Here is a 23,285-nt window from a genome sequence, read left to right as displayed (position 1 = left end):
TACTGCTCGTGCGGTGAAGAGTCAGCTGGCTTTAGCTGGACACAGCTGACAAAACAGCCCGGACTGTGCTAATATATACATGTAATATATGGTGGATAAGCATATAAGATATGGAGTGAAGGCATATTATGTTTTGATAATGGCCTTATGATCCACATGACAAAAAAATGTCATTAAGTCATTAAAAGTGCTGTAAGCGGTTCTGTACTTGAGACCATTTCAACTATATATGACATCCAAATCTTCACCTTCAACTATGCAAATCTACATGGATGATTTCCATTACAAATATATAAAAATTATTAAATCAAGTTACTGAGGAGAAAAACAAGTCTTGAGGGAACATTAAAATTGTGAGTAATTGAGGTTATGCTAGAATAAGAAAAAAATCTCACTAATAGATAACGATTTTATTTTTCTTTTCTTTTTTTTTGCAGTAATCATATAAAATGATTCACATGTTGAGTGTTTCTGATTGGATAAAATTGTGTAGGCTGCTCCTCTGGCTCTCTTGTTTACAGGGCTCTCATAAAGCTACTTGTGATTTCAAGTAACGTATATTTCAGATATCTGTCAGTAAAGATATTTTATATGTGATTTTCTCCCAAATAATTCACTTACAGCACCTATAAACTTAGTAATAACTCAGACTAGCGGCTAATCATTAGCTAATCAGATAAAAAAGGGTAAATGTTTTACCAAACTCTGCTAGAAAAGCAAGGTTTTCTGTAGTTCGTTTAAGTGAAAATATCCACTGAAACCTCAACAGTGCTGTTTTATACTCAATTTGTAGCCTCGGCTATGACGCTAGTCGCTAAGTCCCGCTGTGGTGAAAATCAAGTTTTTAATGTTGTTTATACACTCACCTAAAGGATTATTAGGAACACCATACTAATACTGTGTTTGACCCCCTTTCGCCTTCAGAACTGCCTTAATTCTACGTGGCATTGATTCAACAAGGTGCTGAAAGCATTCTTTAGAAATGTTGGCCCATATTGATAGGATAGCATCTTGCAGTTGATGGAGATTTGTGGGATGCACATCCAGGGCATGAAGCTCCCGTTCCACCACATCCCAAAGATGCTCTATTGGGTTGAGATCTGGTGACTGTGGGGGCCATTTTAGTACAGTGAACTCATTGTCATGTTCAAGAAACCAATTTGAAATGATTCGAGCTTTGTGACATGGTGCATTATCCTGCTGGAAGTAGCCATCAGAGGATGGGTACATGGTGGTCATAAAGGGATGGACATGGTCAGAAACAATGCTCAGGTAGGCCGTGGCATTTAAACGATGCCCAATTGGCACTAAGGGGCCTAAAGTGTGCCAAGAAAACATCCCCCACACCATTACACCACCACCACCAGCCTGCACAGTGGTAACAAGGCATGATGGATCCATGTTCTCATTCTGTTTACGCCAAATTCTGACTCTACCATCTGAATGTCTCAACAGAAATCGAGACTCATCAGACCAGGCAACATTTTTCCAGTCTTCAACTGTCCAATTTTGGTGAGCTCGTGCAAATTGTAGCCTCTTTTTCCTATTTGTAGTGGAGATGAGTGGTACCCGGTGGGGTCTTCTGCTGTTGTAGCCCATCCGCCTCAAGGTTGTGCGTGTTGTGGCTTCACAAATGCTTTGCTGCATACCTCGGTTGTAACGAGTGGTTATTTCAGTCAAAGTTGCTCTTCTATCAGCTTGAATCAGTCGGCCCATTCTCCTCTGACCTCTAGCATCAACAAGGCATTTTCGCCCACAGGACTGCCGCATACTGGATGTTTTTCCCTTTTCACACCATTCTTTGTAAACCCTAGAAATGGTTGTGCGTGAAAATCCCAGTAACTGAGCAGATTGTGAAATACTCAGACCGGCCCGTCTGGCACCAACAACCATGCCACGCTCAAAATTGCTTAAATCACCTTTCTTTCCCATTCTGACATTCAGTTTGGAGTTCAGGAGATTGTCTTGACCAGGACCACACCCCTAAATGCATTGAAGCAACTGCCATGTGATTGGTTGATTAGATAATTGCATTAATGAGAAATTGAACAGGTGTTCCTAATAATCCTTTAGGTGAGTGTATGTCTATGTGGTGTTTTGAATGTGTTTTAAGACAAACCATGTGCAAATTCCTAAGTCGACACCATTGCTGAGTATTTTCTCCTTAAAACTGCAGTGAACCAAAGACAGTCTCAAAAAACGCCGTTTGAAATTGCTGGTGTTTCTGACATCACAAACTTGTAACCAATCAGGTCAACGTGCGTAATTTAAGTTGTCACTACCAAAACTCCATTCCTAAAAGTGTATATGTGTAGCTAATATTATTTTATTAGCACACAGATTTTAAAATCTTTAGGCCAATTTAAACTCAGAGATTCAATGGGAAGAGAATTAATATTCATAAAATATTATCGATTACTCTACATTACATCAATTACTATACACTACAAGATGAGAACACAAAAACATGAACTGGATTGAGCTGTAGACTTGCTTTATAGCTGGAATTGCAGTTTCATAATTAATGAACTTTGCAACATTGACACTTTTGTTGTCACAACTTATCAACACTGAACTGGATTGAGCTGAACAATGACACTATTCTTTTCTGTAGAGCTGATTTATAGCTGAAAGTGTTGTTACTTAATTGACAGACTTTGCATTAATGACATTGTTATTTTCCTGTTTATGATTGTGCAGCTGCTTTTGAAACAATCTGTATTGTATAAAGATCTATATAGATAAATGTGCTTTGACTTGACTCATTATACTGTATATGAAGAGTTCAGATGCAAAAGCCTCTAAGTGCCATCTGAAATTTTCTTCTAGAATGATCATTTTTATCAAGCTCGTATATTTAAATTTAGTCATTTCACTTAAATGGCAATGAAAATGACCTATTTATTGTCATTTAAGTGAAATTACTGAACATAAATATACAAGCTTGATAAAAATTATCATTCTAGAAGGAAATTTCAGATGGCACTTAGAGGCTTTTGCATCTGAACTCTTCATATATACTGTTTATACTGTTAATACTGTGTATGAGGCATCACAAAAACACGACACACATAAAATGAGCATAAAATATCTTTACTTAAAATAACCCCTCGAAAATAGTGGATCAGAGTATGGCTGAACAATATTGCTTAACATAGCCCTCGAATTCAAGTAAAGTACATTCAATAACACGTTACACAATATATGTCTTTACAATTGCATATCATAAGACATAAGTCCAGTGGTCCCAGTGCTTCAGATGAGCTGATGGTGACCTCCTTGCTTAACCTGCGAGATTTATCGATTGGCATGTTGGTTTCGATTAAGACTCACTGTGTTGCTTGTCACGGCTTGTGCATTGCTGTTCAATACAGCTGAAAAGACGAATTTCACTCACAGCCCAAGATTAAAGCAAAACCCAACAAGGAACGGCACATTAAGGAACTACATCGGGGTTTCATGCAATTATTGCAATTTCTTTTAAGATGAAATCTTGAGCATAGCAATTGCTATAAATGACATCTTTCAGAAACACACACAAAGAATATGCAATTACAATGATCTGAGGCACAAATACTCCAAACCAAAAGCTGCTCTGATTGTACAGTATGTGATAGATTTTGTGCGTGATTTCCCGGCGTGCCCGCAGGGACATTTTGCCACGTGCGTTCATTTTGCAATGGGGATTTTCAAGATCTTGCAGCCTAACGGAAAAGTCCACTGGGTTTCATTAAGCTTCGGCATTGCTGAGACTGCCGGAGATTACAGCCTGGCAGGGAAGGACAGCAGGCACAGATGGCTTGTGTTCAGGTATCGGCTGCAACCCTGCGTTTAATCTCAGATGCAGGCCTAATCTCTAGACCAATACAAATATATTAAAATACTCCATTTATGTATTAAATATCCAGTGTATATATTGCTTCTCATTTTGTATCACATATGCAAATCAGAGCATCAAACAAAGTTGGCATTCTAATTCCATATAATTCAAACATTTGCACTAATGAAGTAAACCAGAGAATGAAGCAGAAAGAGAGATAGAAGGACAGTACAAACGCACGATTCCCTGCATAGCCTCTTTACTCTCCAAACAGCACATCTGTTCTGCTGGACAGCTGGCAGGATGCCCAGCACCACTGCATGGAGGGTGAAGGTGCCTTGGCCCGGGGCCCCGCGCTTGCATATCCTACTAAAGGAAGGGGGGAAGGGGTGGCGGGGTCTGGGGGATCCTTCACTTGAAAGAGGCACAGACTTTGCGATCTTTAAGAGGTTGAGGGGGGCGATAGTTATCCACCATGCAGCAGGCCGCCTTCTCTTCCTCTGCGGTAAAAAGCAGAGATCGGAATTTTTTCATCTGTGCAGGAAGAGAAAGAATGAGAAATGCTGTGAGTTTTCATAATCTGTTACTATTTATGTATTGGGGGAATGCTTATAGTTCTGCGAACTGGTTAAACATTAACTGTCCTAAACAAACACATTTTGTGTTCTCACATTTTGAATAGAAGTTCATTTTATATTCATAGAGGCTGATGAGGCATGGCGACCTGAGGTTATGTGCACATTTCCAGCCTTGAACCAAAGTCGTGATGTAAACATTCGACAGGGTCGTGTTGATTTTCACAAAAGCGCTAGATGCCACAGAGGTTGAATAGAGAAGAAAATACAACTGACTATGACTAGGCGGTTTTGTCTAGTTTGTCTTGTCTAACTGTCTCAGATGAGGGGAAATATCTAGCCGGTTTTAAAAATGGAAGGCCTAAAGACTAAAACACACCCAGACAGCAACATAGTGTCGGCCCAGATCCAGGCCACATCTGGTACATGTGAATTCAACGTGTTCCAGATGTGGGCCGGATCTGGGCCGACACTATGTTGCTGTCTGGGTAATATCAATCATAATCGGATGGTTTCTCATTGGATTGCCTACATTTGGGTAGTTCACATGATTTTTTTAAGTAGTGACTACAGTGTGCAATATATTTAATTTAAAACAAATTATATAAATACATACAGATTTTATATTGATATATTTACACTGATTCATAATAACATTTAATGTACTTTAAATATATATATATATTTTGAATTTATAGGACTAATCACACTACTGTTCAAATGTTTAGGGTCGGTATAATATTGTGAAATATTATTAATTTAAAATAACTGTTTTCTGTTTGAATATGTTTTTTGTTTTGTTTTTTAAAGGTAATTTATTCCTGTGATGTCAATGCTGAATTTTCAGCATTATTACTTCAGTCTACAGTGTCACATGATCCTTTATCATTCTAATATTTGCTGCTCAGGAAACATTTTATTATCAATATTGAAAACAGTTGTGCTGCTTAATATTTTTGTGAAAACCATGATACATTTTTTTTTTTTTTTTGGATTCTTTGCAAAAGTACAGCATTTATTCCAAATCTTTCACTTTTGATCAATTTAATGGGTAAAATAATGCTGAATAGCATTATTAATTTATCAAAAAAAAATAGAAAATCTTACTGACCCCAAACTTTTTAACAGTAGTGTATGTGGACTTTAAAAAAAGTTATTTGCAATTTTCACCAAAACATTTCTAAGTAAAAAATGTAATGTTCATATTTCCCCATTTGCAAACCCTACTCGAATAGGACTAGTTTTCTTAAGAAGGTTATGTAAATTTGTGTTTCATAGATGGTACTTGTGATTTTAACAAGCTTGTGTTTTTGCTCACAATCTCGGTTAACTGTTTCAGTTAATTACTGTTAAGAGTCAACAAGGTATTCTCTGTATTATCTACTATGCGAGATGCCACATTCAGTACTAAGCGTGTGGCTTTTAAACTCCCCCTCAGTGCTTGTATTACTGGTATAAATTGTGTCACCTGCGCAGAGCTGACGCTGATCGACTGCTTGCAGACAATCCATGTGACGCTCTCGTACAGAGGGGGGGTGGTCAGAGACCCTGGGTACGTCCAGTACTCCAGAGAATTCGGGAGCAGGCTGGTTGGGTCAAAGTTTGCGAATGTGGTCTGCTTTCCCTGCAAGATAACAAACACACAATTAACCGTGAATAAAGCAGAACTGATTTCAATCTTGAGCAAGAAATAAAAATGTAATTTACAACAAAATGTAATTGAATTGGTAGACATGCCTTGGACTTGATAGCATCCATAGCATCCAGAAGCTTCTGAAGCTTAGGATTGTCTCCACCGATCTGATGGAAAACAAAACCAAAAAACAATGTTTAAGCCTAATTTTGTGGGAAGAATGTAACTAAGGCATAATATTTAGTTATTAATTATTTCTTAATTATTGAGTCTTTTATGCTCATCAAAGCTTTATTTGATTAAAATACACTCTAAACAATGCTGGGTTGTTTGAATCCATGGTTGGGTCAAATATGGACAAACCCAATTGCTGGGTTTAAAAGTGTAATACAAATATTTAAACCAACATTTGGATTCGTCCATATTTGACCCAACAATGGATTCAAACAACCCAGCATTTTTTAGAGTGAGTAAACAGTAATATAGAGAAATATTATTACTTTAAATTAAAAATAAAATATAATTAATTTAAAATAATAATTTCTATTTTGAAATGTAATTTATTCCTGTGATCAAAGCTGAATTTTCAGCATCATTACTCCAGTCTTCAGTGTCACGTCTCATCCTAGGGCGTCATATACTGACGCTTTTGACATTTCGTCTACATCGAACGCACGTGGCACCCTTTAGCGTCAATATGAGACGCAGATAGCTTTGTTCGGTTATGGGTAGGTTTAGGTCTGGGGTAGGGTTAGGGTTAGACCGCTAGGAGGCGCCTTCTGGCCCATATCTATCTGCGTCTCATATTGACGCTGAAGGGTGCCATGTGCGTTGTATTATGACGCCTTGGGATGAGAACGGGCTGGATCTATCAGAAATCATTCTAATATTTGCTGCTAAACAAACATTTCTGATTATTATAAATGTTGAAAACGGTTGTGCTGCGAAATATTGTGTTACATCTTCTTTCAGGATCTGATGAATAGAAAGTTTAAAAAACAAAAATAGAAATTTGTGAAAAGATTTGTGGAAAGAATGTGACTAAGGCATAATATTTTGTTATTTATAACAATTATTACATTTGATTTATTTTATTTTCGTGCAAAAATATCATAAGCAAGTGCTGTGCCTGTTTTGTGAATTTGTTCTTCTCTTTGCAATTCTCACTATTAACTAGTAGCTTATTATCATGCACATTACTAGGATATTGGCTGTTTAGTACTTATAAAGCATATATTAATGCCTTATTCTACATCCATTAATCCTACACCTTAACAACTACCTACTGTAACTAACTATTAATAAGCAGTAATTAGGAGTTTATTGAGGCAAAAGTTATAGTTACTAGCGAGAATTGGACCCTAATCTAAAGTGTGACCAAAATGTAAGACAGCGCACAAACCTCCAGAAACACTCCGACCACAGCAAGACCATCAGACTTATCGGCTGCTTCCCCAAAGCTGGGATATTTTGTGTTCCAGTGGACCAGATGGAGCTAAAGATGAATTTATTAGGTACATTAATATTTAATCATATATAAGAAAACATCTCACATCTCCATGAACGCATTTGCCCAGTATGCGCAGGGATTCATACCTCGGCTGGGAAGCATTTCCCATCGACTGTGTGCTCGGAGCCTTTGTCGTCACTGGCGCCCCAGTGGAAGTGGAACTGTTTGAGTCTGTATTTACCTGAGATCGGGCCTTCTGTCAGTACTAGAGCAAACAAACACAGTGATATATGTTATGTCAAAGTCTGTAACACAATGTGTAGGTTTAAATGGTTAAACTTGCTACACAAGTTCCATCTCCCTTTTATGTCAAAGTTCATGTGAATGAGACTTAAACCATTCAGCTTTAATGCAATCTAGTGTGTACATGTGTGATTTCCCACAACTCTGTGCAAAAGAAGCTGTCACTGGGGAATGAGATAGCTGAGGTGTTGCATATTTCTTTACACAAGTTTATTTTAGGCTTTACACTTGCTTAGACATGCAATACAATAGACTATAACCTATAAATAAGCATAACCTATAAAATTGTTTATCTATTAAAAGATAAAACATTACAGGATACTGTTGTAAATTAATATTTAACTATGTAGTAGGAGCAAAAGCCAACTTTCAAAATGCTTCCCAATGACTTGCCCTCCAGAGAGAGCACATATTTAATAGTGTGCAGAAAAACTTGCTTTAGATTTTTAAGAACAAATCCACTTGGATGTTTCAGTCATTTTAACTTAAATTACATACATGAGTTCAATATTTTATAACTTTTTGATAAAATTGCTTAACTTATTTTGAAGCAAAGTAAAAACATGTGTTGTCATAACATATTGACCATATCATTTTTTACAGTGAATATTCAGCAATACTACTCTGGGATTACATATAGTGTCCGATGCAGCCTCATTATTATATAACGTTTCCTTCTAAATAGTATCTAGGTTAACACTGCAGTCGTTTCAGGAACACTCTGATTAAGTTAAGCTAATGATTAATACAAGAATAGGCTGGCAATTCATTTATAAGAATTAACAAAGAGGTCACGAACTTGAGCTGTCGTTATCATCGGCGAATGTCACTTGGAAAGAGTGTCCATTATTCAGGATGTCCAGTGAAGTGCTGGGGTCATACTTCAGATTCAGCGGCTTCAGTTTATCATCATAAGACGCTCCCTTGGTTTGAATGTCTATTGGAGACTGGCGAGGTCCATTAGCAATGGGGAAGTTTTCACACCATTTCTGAGGTCCTGCAGTGGAAGGTGACACAGAGGTTAAACAGTGCTATTATGCATATGGCACAAAAATACATGAAATGATATTCATAATATACATTTGAGCAGCATCCATCCTTAGATTATATGTCTTTTTCAATGGTTGCTTTAATAAAATATCTTTTACATCTTTGCTGGCGGGAATTAAAAAGCCTTTATCTGAAGAAAAAATTTGAATAAGGGCAAACACGTGCATTTGAATTGCAGTGTCCAAAGTATTATCTGCATTTGGGATGAAATAAAAAATCTGCATTTATGTGAAGAAAAAATATATACTTCTATATTCGATACAAAATACCGAATTATATGCATTTATTTATGCATATAGTACGTGGAATCTGTACATTCTGTCACATATAGTGCTGACTGTGCAGTAGACAAGGTGATCATGTCTTAGATGCAAAGAGGGGAAATGCAGTTTAATGAGGCATAATCTGATCCATTTTACATGTTATATTTAAATAGCCTATAAAATCATATGGATCTGAAAAATCATAATCACGCGTGAGATCTTAGCCTACCGTTATGGTCTGCGTATCCCCATCCGTGAGACATTATGACAACTGTGCCGCGGTCCTCTCAAGTGTCTTCAAGTGTCCTAAAGCAGTGTCAGTGTCCTCAGACAGATGAGCTGTCGGTTTATATAGCGCCTCTGGACGCTCGGTTTGTTCACATGACCGTATATTAAATGTGTGATCAGCAGGAGGAGCTACACAAGAGATCGATATTGCGCGCGCTCGCTCTTTCGGAATGCGCGCTCGCATCTGTGGGAATATCGAAGTCCTTTTGCTTTGATCTACGGATCCATTCGAAAAGACATTCTTAACATTCTGTGATTGCGTAATCAGATACTTGTGGCACGCCGGGTTCTGATGACGTAGAGTGACAGTGTGATACAGTAATGTAAATGAGTGCAGTAAATGAATCATCCTTCCAGCAGAGAGAATGAATGGCGGGTTTACGCAACACTCTGCTACTACAGCTAATATTGGACGCTTTACAAAGAAAGACCTTGTGACTGAAAACAGAAATGATTTTTAAATGTGCTACGGTCAGTGTGTGTAGCCTAATGAAATGATGAACATATAGGCTAGCGTAGGCTACTAACATTGTATTTAGGCTATAACACCAACAGATACTAGCCAGTAATTATTATTATTATTCATATTATTCATATTATTCATATTATTATTCATATTATTATTATTATTATTATTATTATAGGCTCTACAATAAAATAAAGGGGAAAAAATTAAGTAATTTTTTTTACAATTTTAGTTTTTAATTCGTAGATTTTAAACTATTATTATGACTGTAGGGCAAATTAGTACTGGAAAATAGCTTGTGATTTCTGTAAATAGTAAAACCGATGTTATTTTAGTCGAGATGCTTTTAAATACCATTTGTAAATGTTGCTATGTGCATATATAAAGTTACTATGTTTTGGATTTGATTGCCATCTCGTGGTCGAGAGTCGAAACTACTCTCGACCTCAAAATGTTTAATATATGGACAAACAAGTGGATAAGTATGCTAAATGGCTAAACCAAATATATGTTTACGTATTTTTATAGATTATATGCTACATATAGGCCTATTTGTACATTTTCATGAACAATAAACAATAAATGCATATTACTTTATAGATATTTTAGAAATTGTAAGATATTCTCTGATCTATCTGAATACCACACAACTTATTTGCAGTCTTATGGCTGAGCCTGCCTGAGAGTTTTCTAACCCATGAACAAACAAATGTATGTGTGAATTCACGAATGCAGATTTGAAAAGCCGAACTGACAAATAAAGTGTAATTTACTTTGTTCCAATACTTTAATTTCAGTCTTCTCTTTAGTTTTCGCGTACTCTCCACATCGCTAGATAGCGCTGATGAACATTTACACTGACGGGAAAGCACAGAAGCCACAGCACACACACACACGTGGATGTAGGAACGAGCTGTTGATAGTTGAAACTGCGTATTCCTGTTTATAGAATAGAGGCGACGTTTGTATATGTAGTTGAATTTGTTTCTTTCGACACGTTTACTTACAAATCTAGCCATATATCGGTGTCCGTCTGCTGTTCACATTTGGACCTCTCATTTAACTGGGATTTAGACGTCCAGATTGCGGCTTCATTGGGTTGAGGATTCATCAGAAAGTCTACAGGCTTCAAGATAAACATGGCCAAAAATAAACAGAGAGGCAAAAAACAGCAGAATGTATTTCAGGTTGCGAACAAACAGTCAAAACCCAAGACCAAAGCGAAACCTGTCAAGACCTCCCTGAAACATGTAAGTTCATGTTTTGTTTACATTATTAATGTCTTTCTTTAGGACTGGACAGTTTTGGGATTTTTGCGTTGAATATGTTCACATTCTCCCCCTAGATAAACACTGTGAGGAATGAAAAAGTGGAGAGCTTAAATCAAATGTTCACAGAAGTACAGCAAGATGTGAGAAATATATCAAAACCCACAACTAATGAAACCAAAAAAGGACAGAAGGTAAAAAAAAAAACTTTTCCAGCTGTAAAATTGGTATGTTTCTATACAATTTTTATGTAAAGTGTGCTGGTGTTGTGTTTCTAAATGCCACTTGCCTGGCTGTTTTCTCTAATTTAATGTCAGATTATGTAAGATCTCATGTAAACTGTATATTTCAGGTGGTCAGAGAAGCTCCACGGGAAGCTGTCAATGTGGATGGTGCTGCACAGCTTTTCTCTCAACTCTAGAAAAACATTTTTACATACAGAAAATGGACTCTGGACTAATAAGAGAAACTTTATACCATATAAGTCATAATACCTGTAAGTCATCAATGTAATTTATTAAATGATTATACTTGCAGTCTTATTCTGTATGTGATTGAGAATCGCACAGCCACGCTTAATGCTATATATATATATATATATATATATATATATGTATATGTAATAGTATAGTATATTAGTAAGTTTTCCCAGTGCATTAAGTTTTGGGAGTTGAATATTGCCTTTGCTTGCTGAAGCATAAACAGCAAAGTCATTATAGACTGACTATCAATCAGAGCTGTTTTGTAACAGTTGTTTTTTCTGCTGTATTGAGTCTGCTGTGACAGGCTTTATATATTCTTCGGATCGATGTTTGAACCTGTGACCCACTTGCAAGAGGGATGGCCACTCGAGTTGCTGGCACTTAGAACATTAGCTGGTGTTTTATTTGAATTAGAGGTCAGGCTTTTTTAAGTTCTCAGCACTAAAACAGCATTTCGGAGCTTCATTGTGAATTGGCTTAGTTCAGCAACAAATGTCAATTCTGCCTCATGATATTTCAAACCCGTTAGCCTATTTCTTCCATTAAACACAAAAGGATAAGTTTAGCAGAAGGTACGGTTTTACATAAATTAATTAATTTTTGGGGGAACTTTTCTTTTAATTCGTGAATGCAAAATTTGTCATTTATTGCGCTGGCTTATGATCACAGAAAAAAAGAACATGATTTTGAGAACTAATTAAACCAATGAGTGAGACTTGTACTTGTGTATGTGTATTATATGTACACTACAATTCAATGGTTTGGGGTCAGTAAGAAATGACAGTAAATACATTTAGAATGTTACAAAAAAATTCTATTTCAAATAAGTGCTGTTCTTTTGAACTTTCTATTCTTAAAAGAATCCTGAAAAAAAAAATATCACTGTTTCCGCAAAAAATATTAAGCAGCATAACTGTTCTCAACATATACACTCACCTAAAGGATTATTAGGAACACCTGTTCAATTTCTCATTAGTGCAATTATCTAATCAACCAATCACATGGCAGTTGCTTCAATGCATTTAGGGGTGTGGTCCTGGTCAAGACAATCTCCTGAACTCCAAACTGAATGTCAGAATGGGAAAGAAAGGTGATTTAAGCAATTTTGAGCGTGGCATGGTTGTTGGTGCCAGACGGGCCGGTCTGAGTATTTCACAATCTGCTCAGTTACTGGGATTTTCACGCACAACCATTTCTAAGGTTTACAAAGAATGGTGTGAAAAGGGAAAAACATCCAGTATGCGGCAGTCCTGTGGGCGAAAATGCCTTGTTGATGCTAGAGGTCAGAGGAGAATGGGCCGACTGATTCAAGCTGATAGAAGAGCAACTTTGACTGAAATAACCACTCGTTACAACCGAGGTATGCAGCAAAGCATTTGTGAAGCCACAACACGCACAACCTTGAGGCGGATGGGCTACAACAGCAGAAGACCCCACCGGGTACCACTCATCTCCACTACAAATAGGAAAAAGAGGCTCAATTTGCACGAGCTCACCAAAATTGGACAGTTGAAGACTGGAAAAATGTTGCCTGGTCTGATGAGTCTCGATTTCTGTTGAGACATTCGGATGGTAGAGTCAGAATTTGGCGTAAACAGAATGAGAACATGGATCCATCATGCCTTGTTACCACTGTGCAGGCTGGTGGTGGTGGTGTAATGGTGTGGGGGATGTTTTCTTGGCACACTTTAGGCCCCTTAGTGCCAATTGGGCATCGTTTACCTGATTTACATCGTTTACCTTGCCACGGCCTACCTGAGCATTGTTTCTGACCATGTCCATCCCTTTATGACCACCATGTACCCATCCTCTGATGGCTACTTCCAGCAGGATAATGCACCATGTCACAAAGCTCGAATCATTTCAAATTGGTTTCTTGAACATGACAATGAGTTCACTGTACTAAAATGGCCCCCACAGTCACCAGATCTCAACCCAATAGAGCATCTTTGGGATGTGGTGGAACAGGAGCTTCGTGCCCTGGATGTGCATCCCACAAATCTCCATCAACTGCAAGATGCTATCCTATCAATATGGGCCAACATTTCTAAAGAATGCTTTCAGCACCTTGTTGAATCAATGCCACGTAGAATTAAGGCAGTTCTGAAGGCGAAAGGGGGTCAAACACAGTATTAGTATGGTGTTCCTAATAATCCTTTAGGTGAGTGTATAATAATAATGTGTTTATTGAGCAGCAAATCAGCATATTAGAATGATTTCTGAAGGATAATGTGACACTGAAGACTGGTGGATGAAGCGTTCAGCTTTGATCATAGGAATAAATTGTAAAATATATTAAAATAGAAAAGTTATTTTAAATTGTAATAATATTTCATATTGCACTTTTTACTGTGTTTTTGATTAAATAAATGCATCCTTGGAGAGCATAAAAAAATAAAATAAAATAAAACGACCCCAAAAATTTGAACAGTAGTGTGTCTTATTTTAAGTTTTTGTGTGTGAGAGAGACTTTCATTTCCTAATGTGGTGTGATAACAGCTCAAGACCACTAGAGGCCACACATTTATTATAAAAGCACTACATTAACAGCAAGACTGCGGATCGGCTGACAGGTGCTTATTTTTCTCCCATTCACTTAAATAATAACTAAATTATGTTTGAACAAGCATATTATTATTTCTTAATAAACAGGGATTTGAATCTGGAAGTGTTTTGAACTGAATGTGCATCTCTAGTGGACACATTATGAAACACGCAGTGTTCAAGAGACACAAACATGATAGCTTTATCTGTCTGTTTACTGGTGTGTAAGTGCAATATAGTTTTTTTTTTTTTTAGCACAACATTTGGATGTTGAAATTCATTCATTCTGACATTGAAAACTCGGACCCATGAATACAACAAAACTTTAGGAAGGATGAATAAGTATCTTTCTCAATTATCCACTGTAGAGAAATACTTAAATATTAAGCCATAAATGAGCTTAATATCTACAGGTAGTGTTTAATATAACAATATTACAGCACATTGTTTTTTCACATAAATGTATTTTTTTTTGTTACATTTTCATGAATAATGAAAGTGCAAGCAATATGAGATATGTGCAAATTTATGTCGATATATGTCACTCTGAAAACTTGAGAACGTTGTGACATTGATACGTACATTTATTTATTATTTTTTGCCCTTAATGTGCTAGGATCCATATTCTGTGCTTGGCTTTTTGTGAAACTCTATTGTTGTTGTTTTTTAGAGCAGCTGGAGGTCTTTCATAAGGTGGTGAAAAGCGTAAATATATATCTCAGCTGGTAAATCAGCATCATCTCTTCACTACGGTTCTGCAGGAAACAGATGATTGCCTTCTAAGCACTATAACAAAGAGTTGTTGAGCACTAGATGTCCAAATCCTCCTCAAACAGGAAATTGAAATTTGCTCCGAGGTTTAGGACAGGATTTAGGTGTGTGTGTGTGAGAGAGATGGTGAAAAAATCCACACATAAGCGTTTTCTCTACAGCTGTCAAGCATTCTTCTTCTGATCTCCCTGATGCTCCAGTGAGATTCTGAGCTCTGCACAGCATAAAACTCGAGTTTAGCACACTCGAACACGCACACACTCTCCACAGAACTAATGCGCCAGGCGATGCCACCTTAGAATGTTCTTTGGCACTGTCTCGCATTCATTTGTCACAAACCCACAGATATCATTTCTCCTTCCAGTCGCCTGTTAATGTGGGAAAGGGATTTTTCTGCTCACATAAATGGATCTTTACAACAGACTTTCCTAACCGAAGGGAGCTGTCAGCAATTTGGCATTGCATTAGTGTGGTGAGGCTCTGTATTATCAGGGTCTCTCTGGTAATTTCAGCATTACTGATACTGTCTGATGGAAAGCACTTAGAATTCTACACACACTGCTGCTGTTGCCGTCTGCAAAACCTCCTAGAGTTCTTCAAAACAGGTCAGATCAGCCACAAACTGTGAGGTTGAGCTGGTATTGACGCCGTCCCCTGGAAACCAGAGCTGGATAAAGAGTCAATCAATGTTAATTCCTCAGCAGCGCTTTGCTGTGCCCAGCATTGGCAATTATATGTTCCGTTCTGGTGTGTAGAATAAATGCTTGTATTTATCTCGGGTCAGTTGTGATCCAGCTGCTTATTGGAGATACTTGTAAGATACAGCAATTACTGTGGGACATCCAGAATGTACTTAAACATTGAACTACTTTTAACTTGAGCACCTCTGTGTGAATGGCCCCTTTTAAAATACTTTTTTTTGTTTTTTAAAAGAAACACAAAATGTTTCTTCTGTGGTATCGCTGGAAAACACGAAATGGATCCTTTATTTAAGCTTTATTTTTAAGAGGCTAAACTATCAAATACAAATGAACAGCATTTGAAAGAAGCAAAGCTTTGCAGTGTTATGAGTGGCTGAGACAGGCGATTGGTGAATATTAAGTCATAATTATGAGATTTAAAAAAAATCGAAATTATGACATACTATAGTATAGTCATAGGTTTGACTTGTGTCATACCAAGTCATAATTATGAGAGGAAAAATCTAAATAATGATTTTCTATGCATAACTATGACTTTTCAAGTCGACTTGGTTATAGCTATGTCATCATTTCGATGTCATAGCCTAATTATGACTCGCATAAGCACGATTTTTCAGGTCAGTAAATCGTTATCGACATAAATATGCTTCACTTTGCAGTTTATTTTGGCTAAGAACCCCATGTTTTGCTATTGGAATCGACCATCTGACTCATGTAAAACGACCAGCCACTGTTTGTTTTGTTGTAGCCTATAGATCTTATGCGCCAGAGAAACGAGGGCGCCGCCATCTTTAGAATATTGTCTACTAACTTCCGTTTTTGCGGTCGCTCTGTGCATGGCATTTCTGTCCAGGAGTAATACGCTTTTGAAGAGGATTTACTTAATGTAAAGTTAACGAAAGTCATAATGAGGACTGTAATGTTTAAAGCAGATGACTTAACAAATGTAAGTCGACCGGGAAGATTTTAAAACTAGCCGTTCATTAATAAACACGCAAAACGCTGTGGAAAATACAGACCGGAAGTCAAAAGACAACGAGCGCTTAAAAGGGGCGGGGCTACATAAGTGCTATACGTGCAGTTTATGGCGGGTAAATCTGGGTCTGAAAATTATACTACCACAAAAATAAGTGAGGTTTCCTTAATTTCAGCCTCTGTTTTCAAACGCTGAGAAAAATATGAACACAGGCTTTCCTCGAACTTTACGATTTGAAGTTTCCAAAACGAATCTTGACCGGCCAATTAGAGATTGTTTGAAAAGTCTGATTTCTCTCTCTCTCTCTCTCTCTCTCTCTCTCTCTCTCTCTCTCTCTCTCTCTCTCTCTCTCTCTCTCTCTCTCTCTCTCTCTCTCTCTCTCTGTTTTAAGCTCTTAAAGGTCTGAGCGGATCTCGTTTCACACACGAATGACTCACTGCTCACCGTAGACATTCATAATTATAGACAATCTAATGATTAACCCTACGTCCTCACATCAAGTCTCGTTATGCCCTGAATGCCACCAAGATGAAGAAGGTGCTGCCTGTTGTTCACTTTAAGACTCAAATTGATTTAGCTGCTCCAGAGCTCATAAAGAAAAGCCTCATTAATCTAGACCAAGGCTGACCTTCAGTGAGTGAGAACTACATGTTCTCCTACAGTTTCTGAAGTTGAATTACAACCTGTACTTTTCAGAGTGTTTTTGGACTTCTAAGAACATTCTGTTATGTAGAGGATTTGAGATTTTATGACCATATCAATTAGGCTGCAAATGAGTCAGTGAGCGTGATGTCGACATGGTGACTAAATTATTGCATTTTGATGAAAGATATTTTTCTTCGGGGGGAAAAAACATGCACTGAAACATACACATGCATTTAGAATAAACTGCATATTGTTGTATTTGCAAGATTATATTGTTTAGTTACTTGACTTTCTTGCCTTAAAAGGAATTTAACGTGTTTCCTATGAAAAAAAAAAGCTTTGATTGATTTGACAGCCCTTATTTTTATAAAGTTTTTGCATGATCGATGCAAGCTTAGTCTGGAAGTCATAGAGAACAGATCTTTTTCTGCTCTGCTTGCACAGCTTGACAAAAAAAAAAAAGACATTTCTGACAAAGGCTGATGTGGATTTGTGTAGGAAGGAAGGCACGTCGATGCTGATTTGACCAGGAATCAGAGGAGTACTCATAGAAGATCAGGACAGCTTTCACATACATTCTTCACATTTTTGTTTTGTGCTTTTGTTGAGAATAATCAAGGAGAGTTGTGCTGCCGCATTATTCCAGCCTTTTCTTCCTCTTCAATAGCTACTTCCCTCTCAGGCCATTTTCCTTCGGCAGTGTTGATTACATAAAGACCCTTGATACGTCTGGGTTCATGGCTTGAAGACAGCCAGAGGACAGAATAAATGCAGTCTGCTGTTCGATCCTGGTATCAGCTCAGGAACGAGACTGACACTGAGATTCCTCTCACTGCTGTAGCTCTTCAGTGTGGTAGTGACTTTCACAGTGTTGACCATACTTTTAAAAGGAATTACTCAAGCAGATTTTCAAGATTTATTCCATTGAGTTTCTGTTATATGTTTTTGGGGAGAGTTGTTAAGAAGAGTGGTGCTTATCCTTAAAGTTTCAAGAAGGTTGTAATGAGTTACTGTTTAACTCGCATACACTCGTATGACAACTCGTTGTCTCTTGTGTCTTGCTTATTTCAAGCATTGCATTAAATATAAAAAAGGTATTGCATGTTAATGGGCATTAGCTATTGAATTGCTATCAATTGAGTTACTCAGTTCTGTCAGGTTTCCACTATAGGTGTTTGAGTCTACATGGTAATTTTATGTTAAGAAAACTATTGTGTAATGTGTAATAAATTCGGTTGTAATTATCAAGAAAAATTGAATTTATTTCATCCATCCCATTCTTTTGACTTCTTAGAGGCCATTTACGCGACACCGTTTTCAACTAAAAACGGAAAAATGTTTATGTGTTTTGGCCATTCGTTTACACGACAACAGCGTTTTAGGGGCCTGAAAACTTTTGGAAATGTTTTTTTTTTTTTTTTTTTAAACAATACCGTTATTATCTCCATGTAAAGTACAAAAACACAAATTTGGGAAAACTGTGTATTATGTGTTTAGTCTATAGATGCGTAGTTTCTTTACAAAGTAACATCGCCAACTACTGGCCTGGCATGTAATATAGCATTTTTAATCGTTTTCATGGATCCGTGTGAACGGGGATCGTTTTAACAACGTTGTCGTCTTTATGCGAAAATCACACCGTACACACAGTACATCGCTGTCATGTAAATGTATGCCCTTAGTCAGTTTTTAATATTATTGACATAAGAAATTTGTTGTACAATTAATTTTTAAATGTGTATAATTAGTATAACTTATTATAATTAGTGAATTTAAAATGGTGTATTTATTATTAAATAAGTATAAATGTTAAGTAATTCATTCATTTCAATTACAAGTGAGCTTTTAGAAGAAAAAAAAATCACATTTTAAAATATACAAAATGGCAATGGCAAAGTAATTGAAACAATTTTATTCTAAAATAATTTTTAAATGAAGATAAAAAAAAAAATATATATATATATATATATATATATAATATTTCCCTCCAAAACCTCATCAATAAGCAAAGGATAGAAAGCACATATCTGTCTGAAACTCATAAATCTGAAATCTTGAAAGCAAATCATCCCAGATAATAATTTTCGACCGCTGCTGGCCCGTGACCTCTTCAAATCATTGCCCATCAGTTCGGTCTGTTCAATCAAAACTCAAGGAACATCAGTCTACAGAGGGTATATGGACCCTAGACAACACATGGGCTGATGAGGACATGGAAGCCTTTCCCACTTCAACAATGTTGAAGGAAATCAATATGCAATTTTCTCCCTGATCTGGGCTGGATGCTGGAAGAAGAAAAAAATCCATTTTCCATTCCTTCCACCCGAGCTTCCGAACAAGTTGGTCAACAGCTTTTGTTCCAAAGACGATAGCCATTAACCGAATGACTGAAGACTTAGACTAATGTTTTAAGAGTTGCATTAATACATCTAAATAAATGGAGGTTTAGCTGGTCCTAAAAATTAAAGAGATGTCTGGTTTATAAAAAGTGCTCAATGCTTTGGTCTTAAAATCAAGCAGTTTGGTATAAAATACTTTTAAGCATTTAGTATAGTTAAAGATACACTATGTAGCCTAATGAGTCATTATTTATAATCATCAATCACTCATCCAAAGAGAGTTTTTGTCTTAACCTTGATTCACTATGGCAAGCCTATTATATGCCTTTATATTTTAGACCTGTTGGTTTTTCATGGGAAGTTGTGTCCATGCGTCACACGCTCGTGCGTGTCTCGTCAAATCATGTCGTAATCTTTTGTCTGCTGCCAAAAAGAGAAGAAAAGAAAATGCGACAGAGCTCGTAATGAAACCAGAATCAACATTGGCTTGGCTTTTCGGAGATGGTGAGAACTGAGGCTGTTTTTATTACTAAACAGGTGAGTAAGGTATTTTAATGAAGATATAAATTGCCATATGTAGCTCTCTAACAGAGCTCATCTATTGTGAAAGGTCATATTCATCCGCAGTCACGCGGAGCCGAAACACAATCAAAACAATGTTCTTCCGCAAAACGGTCAAACGCTTGGGTCATAAGTTACAGAGTAGCCTACCTTTAATGTTATCATTGACGTTTACTGATGGGCCTACTTTATTCAAATAAAAAATAAAATGTATCTGTTAATATTATGTAGGCCTAATGGACCCGAGCCAACATGAACTAACAATGAACAGTTGTATATTTTTTAACTGTATATATTGATAAGGTTAAAAAATATTAATAATGTAACCAATGTATTGAATTAATACCGTAAGCTAACAATGAGCATTAACTAACGTTAACTATTGGGACTTTATTATAAAGTGTAACTAAGGGATTCAGCTATGATTTCAGAATTTTTTTTTTTATTATTTTTTACATGCAGTCTGTCTTCAGAAAATATATATTTTAGTTTTTATTTAAATCCAGTTCACATCAGGAGATTGTTAATCTGTTATGATATCCTGCCTGACCCGCTATCAAGGGTTCAAAGACAATTTAACAAGTGATATTATTGCTCATAACTAAGATTCAATTTAGTAAGTTTCATAGTCACCTCTAGATGACCTATCAGAACTCTTTCCATAATTTTTTTTTTTTTTTTATGGCAGTGTGAGTCATTAGAAAACTTTGCACAGATTATTGTCATAACAACCAACTTCATTTGAATATTTTTCAAATATGGCCATGGAAAAAAAAGTGCATATCCAGCCCTGAGCTAATATAATATAAATGTTAATGAAGATTTGTGCAGTGAGCTAGGAGATGAGTATTTATAATGCTGCAAAACCACTTTAATTTTAGATATGAAATTGGATATTGGATTCCTTCTTTCCTTTTTTTGCAGGAGGATATAGTAACACAGCTGACTGTAAAATAAATTAGACCAAGACTGAGTAATGAAAAAAAATTGACTATTTGGTGAATTCCAATCAGTTTAAGCTGATATGAAATTTGAAACCTGTATAATTGTTTTGTGTCTTATTTGGGAATGGGAATGGTAATGCTGTTGGAATCCATCCAAATGCAAATGTTTTCCCTCATTCATAATGCATCCATGTATAAAATCATGATAATTGGATTTTGAAAATCATTTTGTAAACAACAAATGTCATGTGACTGATTTTGATCATGATATGTGAGATGTGCTTAAGTCATTCCATTGCATATACAAATGTTGCTCTCCATTTTTTTTAGGCTTGACTGAAAATAAATGCAAATATGGATGTCAAATAAGCATAAGTCAGTATAACGTATATAAATATTTTCCATTTATATTAATATAATTAATCAATCAAATTAGTTATTTCTAAACAGCTTCTTTCATTTTAGTGGTAATTGTCTCATGAATATTGGTGAAATGGGAAGAAGTTAATACAATGAACTGATTCCATGTGAAGTGGCCAGTGGCCCTAATTAACCCAGACATTTGGTTTAGATGTTGATAAATTGAGAGTATTTGATTTGCCATCTGCTACAGCTGCACTCAGGTGCATCCAAAACAACGACAGGTGCTGCGATTCCTCCCGAACCAACCTCACAATGACAGTGCCAGCTTTCTCTCTCTTTTTTGCATTTAAAAATATTCTATAGGCTTAAAGGTGAAGATTTTTTTTTGTTAAAATTAGTGCTGTCAAATCGATTAATCGCATCTAACATAAAAGTTTGTGTTTATATGCATGACATATACTAACTGTATGTGTGTGTGTATGTATGTATGTATATGTATATACATACATACTTAAGAAAAGTATCGATTTTTTTTTTAAAGTAGCGATTCTTTTTGAAAAAGTATCGATTCTTAAGAAAAGTATCGATTCTTTTTTTTAAAGTAGCGATTCTTTTTAAAAAAGTAGCGATTCTTTTTTGGAAAAGTAGCAATTCATTTTGAAAAAGTAGCGATTCATTTTGAAAAAGAAGCGAAACATTTTGAAAAAGTAGCGATTCAATTTGAAAAAGTAGCAATTCATTTTGAAAAAGTAGCGATTCATTTTGAAAAAGTATCGATTTTTTTTTTTTAAGTAGTGATTCTTTTTTGGAAAAATTGTGATTTTTTTTTAAAAGGTAGCCATTCTTTTCTTTAAAGTAGCAATTAATTTTGAAAAGTAGCGATTATTAAGAAAAGTATAGATTTTTTGTAAAAGTAGCGATTCTTTTTTTGGAAAAGTAGCGATTGTTTTTTGGAAAGGTAACGATTCATTTAGAAAAAGTAGCGATTCTTGTTTGGAAAAGAAACGATTCATTTAGAAAAAGTAGTGATTCTTTTTTGGAAAAAATAGCAATTTATTTTGAAAAGGTAGCCATTCTTTTTTTTTAAAGTAGCAATTCATTTTGAAAAAGTAGCGATTCTTAAGAAAAATATCGATTCTTTTTTTCAAAGTAGCGATTCTTTTTTTTTTCAAAGTAGCGATTCTTTTTTGGAAAAGTAGCAATTCTTTTTAGGAAAAGTAGCAATTCTTTTTTGGAAAAGTAGCGATTCATTTTGAAAAGTAGCAATTCTTTTTTGAAAAAGTAGCAATTCTTTTTTGAAAAAGTAGCCATTCATTTTGAAAAAGTAGCGATTCTTAAGAAAAATATCGATTCTTTTTTTTAAAGTAGCTATTCTTTTTTTTTTAAGTAGCGATTCTTTTTTTTTAAAAGTAGTGATTCTTTTTGGGAAAAGTAGCTTTTCAGCCAATCAGAATCAATCCTGCTGTAACGAGCTTGAGCATTTAAAGCGAGTAATAGTTAGATAATAGTTATTGTTATGGTTATCTTTTTATTTATCGTTGCTGGTGTGAACAGGCCTTTAGCCTACTCAATAGTTGCTACTCATGACACATAGCAACACAGCTAAAAGTATTTCTAATATGTTGGAGGAGGCGCGATGTGCGAAAGGGGCGTTTGAAAAAAATAATTTATTTTTTATAATTCCACTAGATGCCACTAGTGTCATAGAAATTATACACTTCACCTTTAATGATACTCAAACGTGGCAATTCAAGGCTGTAAGTGATAATTTAATAAATATTCTAGTGTCTGTTGTGACTACAAAAACACAGCCAAATTAATTGTCACATGAATAGCCTTAGAA

At 36.0% G+C, this 23,285-nt stretch overlaps 2 protein-coding genes across 2 annotated transcripts; one reads left to right on the top strand and one right to left on the bottom strand.

Annotated features, from left to right (window-relative positions):
• Window positions 1–3,077: 3,077 nt before the first annotated feature.
• On the bottom strand, window positions 3,078–9,753 carry ca2 (carbonic anhydrase II). The gene is made up of 7 exons (XM_084398998.1): window positions 9,324–9,753; window positions 8,581–8,778; window positions 7,625–7,743; window positions 7,431–7,523; window positions 6,133–6,195; window positions 5,864–6,019; window positions 3,078–4,354 (listed from the first exon to the last, which is right to left on the bottom strand). The coding sequence occupies exons 1-7, from the start codon at window positions 9,355–9,357 to the stop codon at window positions 4,232–4,234; spliced, it is 786 nt and encodes a 261-aa protein (XP_084255124.1). The 5' UTR covers window positions 9,358–9,753; the 3' UTR covers window positions 3,078–4,231.
• A 963-nt stretch (window positions 9,754–10,716) lies between these two features.
• On the top strand, window positions 10,717–12,313 carry rbis (ribosomal biogenesis factor). The gene is made up of 3 exons (XM_084398921.1): window positions 10,717–11,098; window positions 11,194–11,310; window positions 11,469–12,313. The coding sequence occupies exons 1-3, from the start codon at window positions 10,988–10,990 to the stop codon at window positions 11,535–11,537; spliced, it is 297 nt and encodes a 98-aa protein (XP_084255047.1). The 5' UTR covers window positions 10,717–10,987; the 3' UTR covers window positions 11,538–12,313.
• Window positions 12,314–23,285: the final 10,972 nt, after the last annotated feature.

This window comes from Rutilus rutilus, assembly GCF_951802725.1.
Source record: "Rutilus rutilus genome assembly, chromosome: 24".
Lineage (NCBI taxonomy): Eukaryota > Metazoa > Chordata > Actinopteri > Cypriniformes > Leuciscidae > Rutilus > Rutilus rutilus.
The sequence above is the reverse complement of the archived record's forward strand: the minus strand, read 5'-3'. Positions and strand labels throughout refer to the sequence as shown.

Coding starts and splice junctions, on each gene's coding strand:
- ca2 (XM_084398998.1), bottom strand. CDS start 9,357: ATGTCTCACGGATGGGGATACGCAGACCATAACG. Junction 8,779..9,323: donor GGGATACGCAGACCATAACG/GTAGGCTAAGAT, acceptor CTTCCACTGCAG/GACCTCAGAAATGGTGTGAA. Junction 7,744..8,580: donor CGATGATAACGACAGCTCAA/GTTCGTGACCTC, acceptor TGTTTGCTCTAG/TACTGACAGAAGGCCCGATC.
- rbis (XM_084398921.1), top strand. CDS start 10,988: ATGGCCAAAAATAAACAGAGAGGCAAAAAACAGCAGAATGTATTTCAG. Junction 11,099..11,193: donor TCAAGACCTCCCTGAAACAT/GTAAGTTCATGT, acceptor TTCTCCCCCTAG/ATAAACACTGTGAGGAATGA. Junction 11,311..11,468: donor AAACCAAAAAAGGACAGAAG/GTAAAAAAAAAA, acceptor TGTATATTTCAG/GTGGTCAGAGAAGCTCCACG.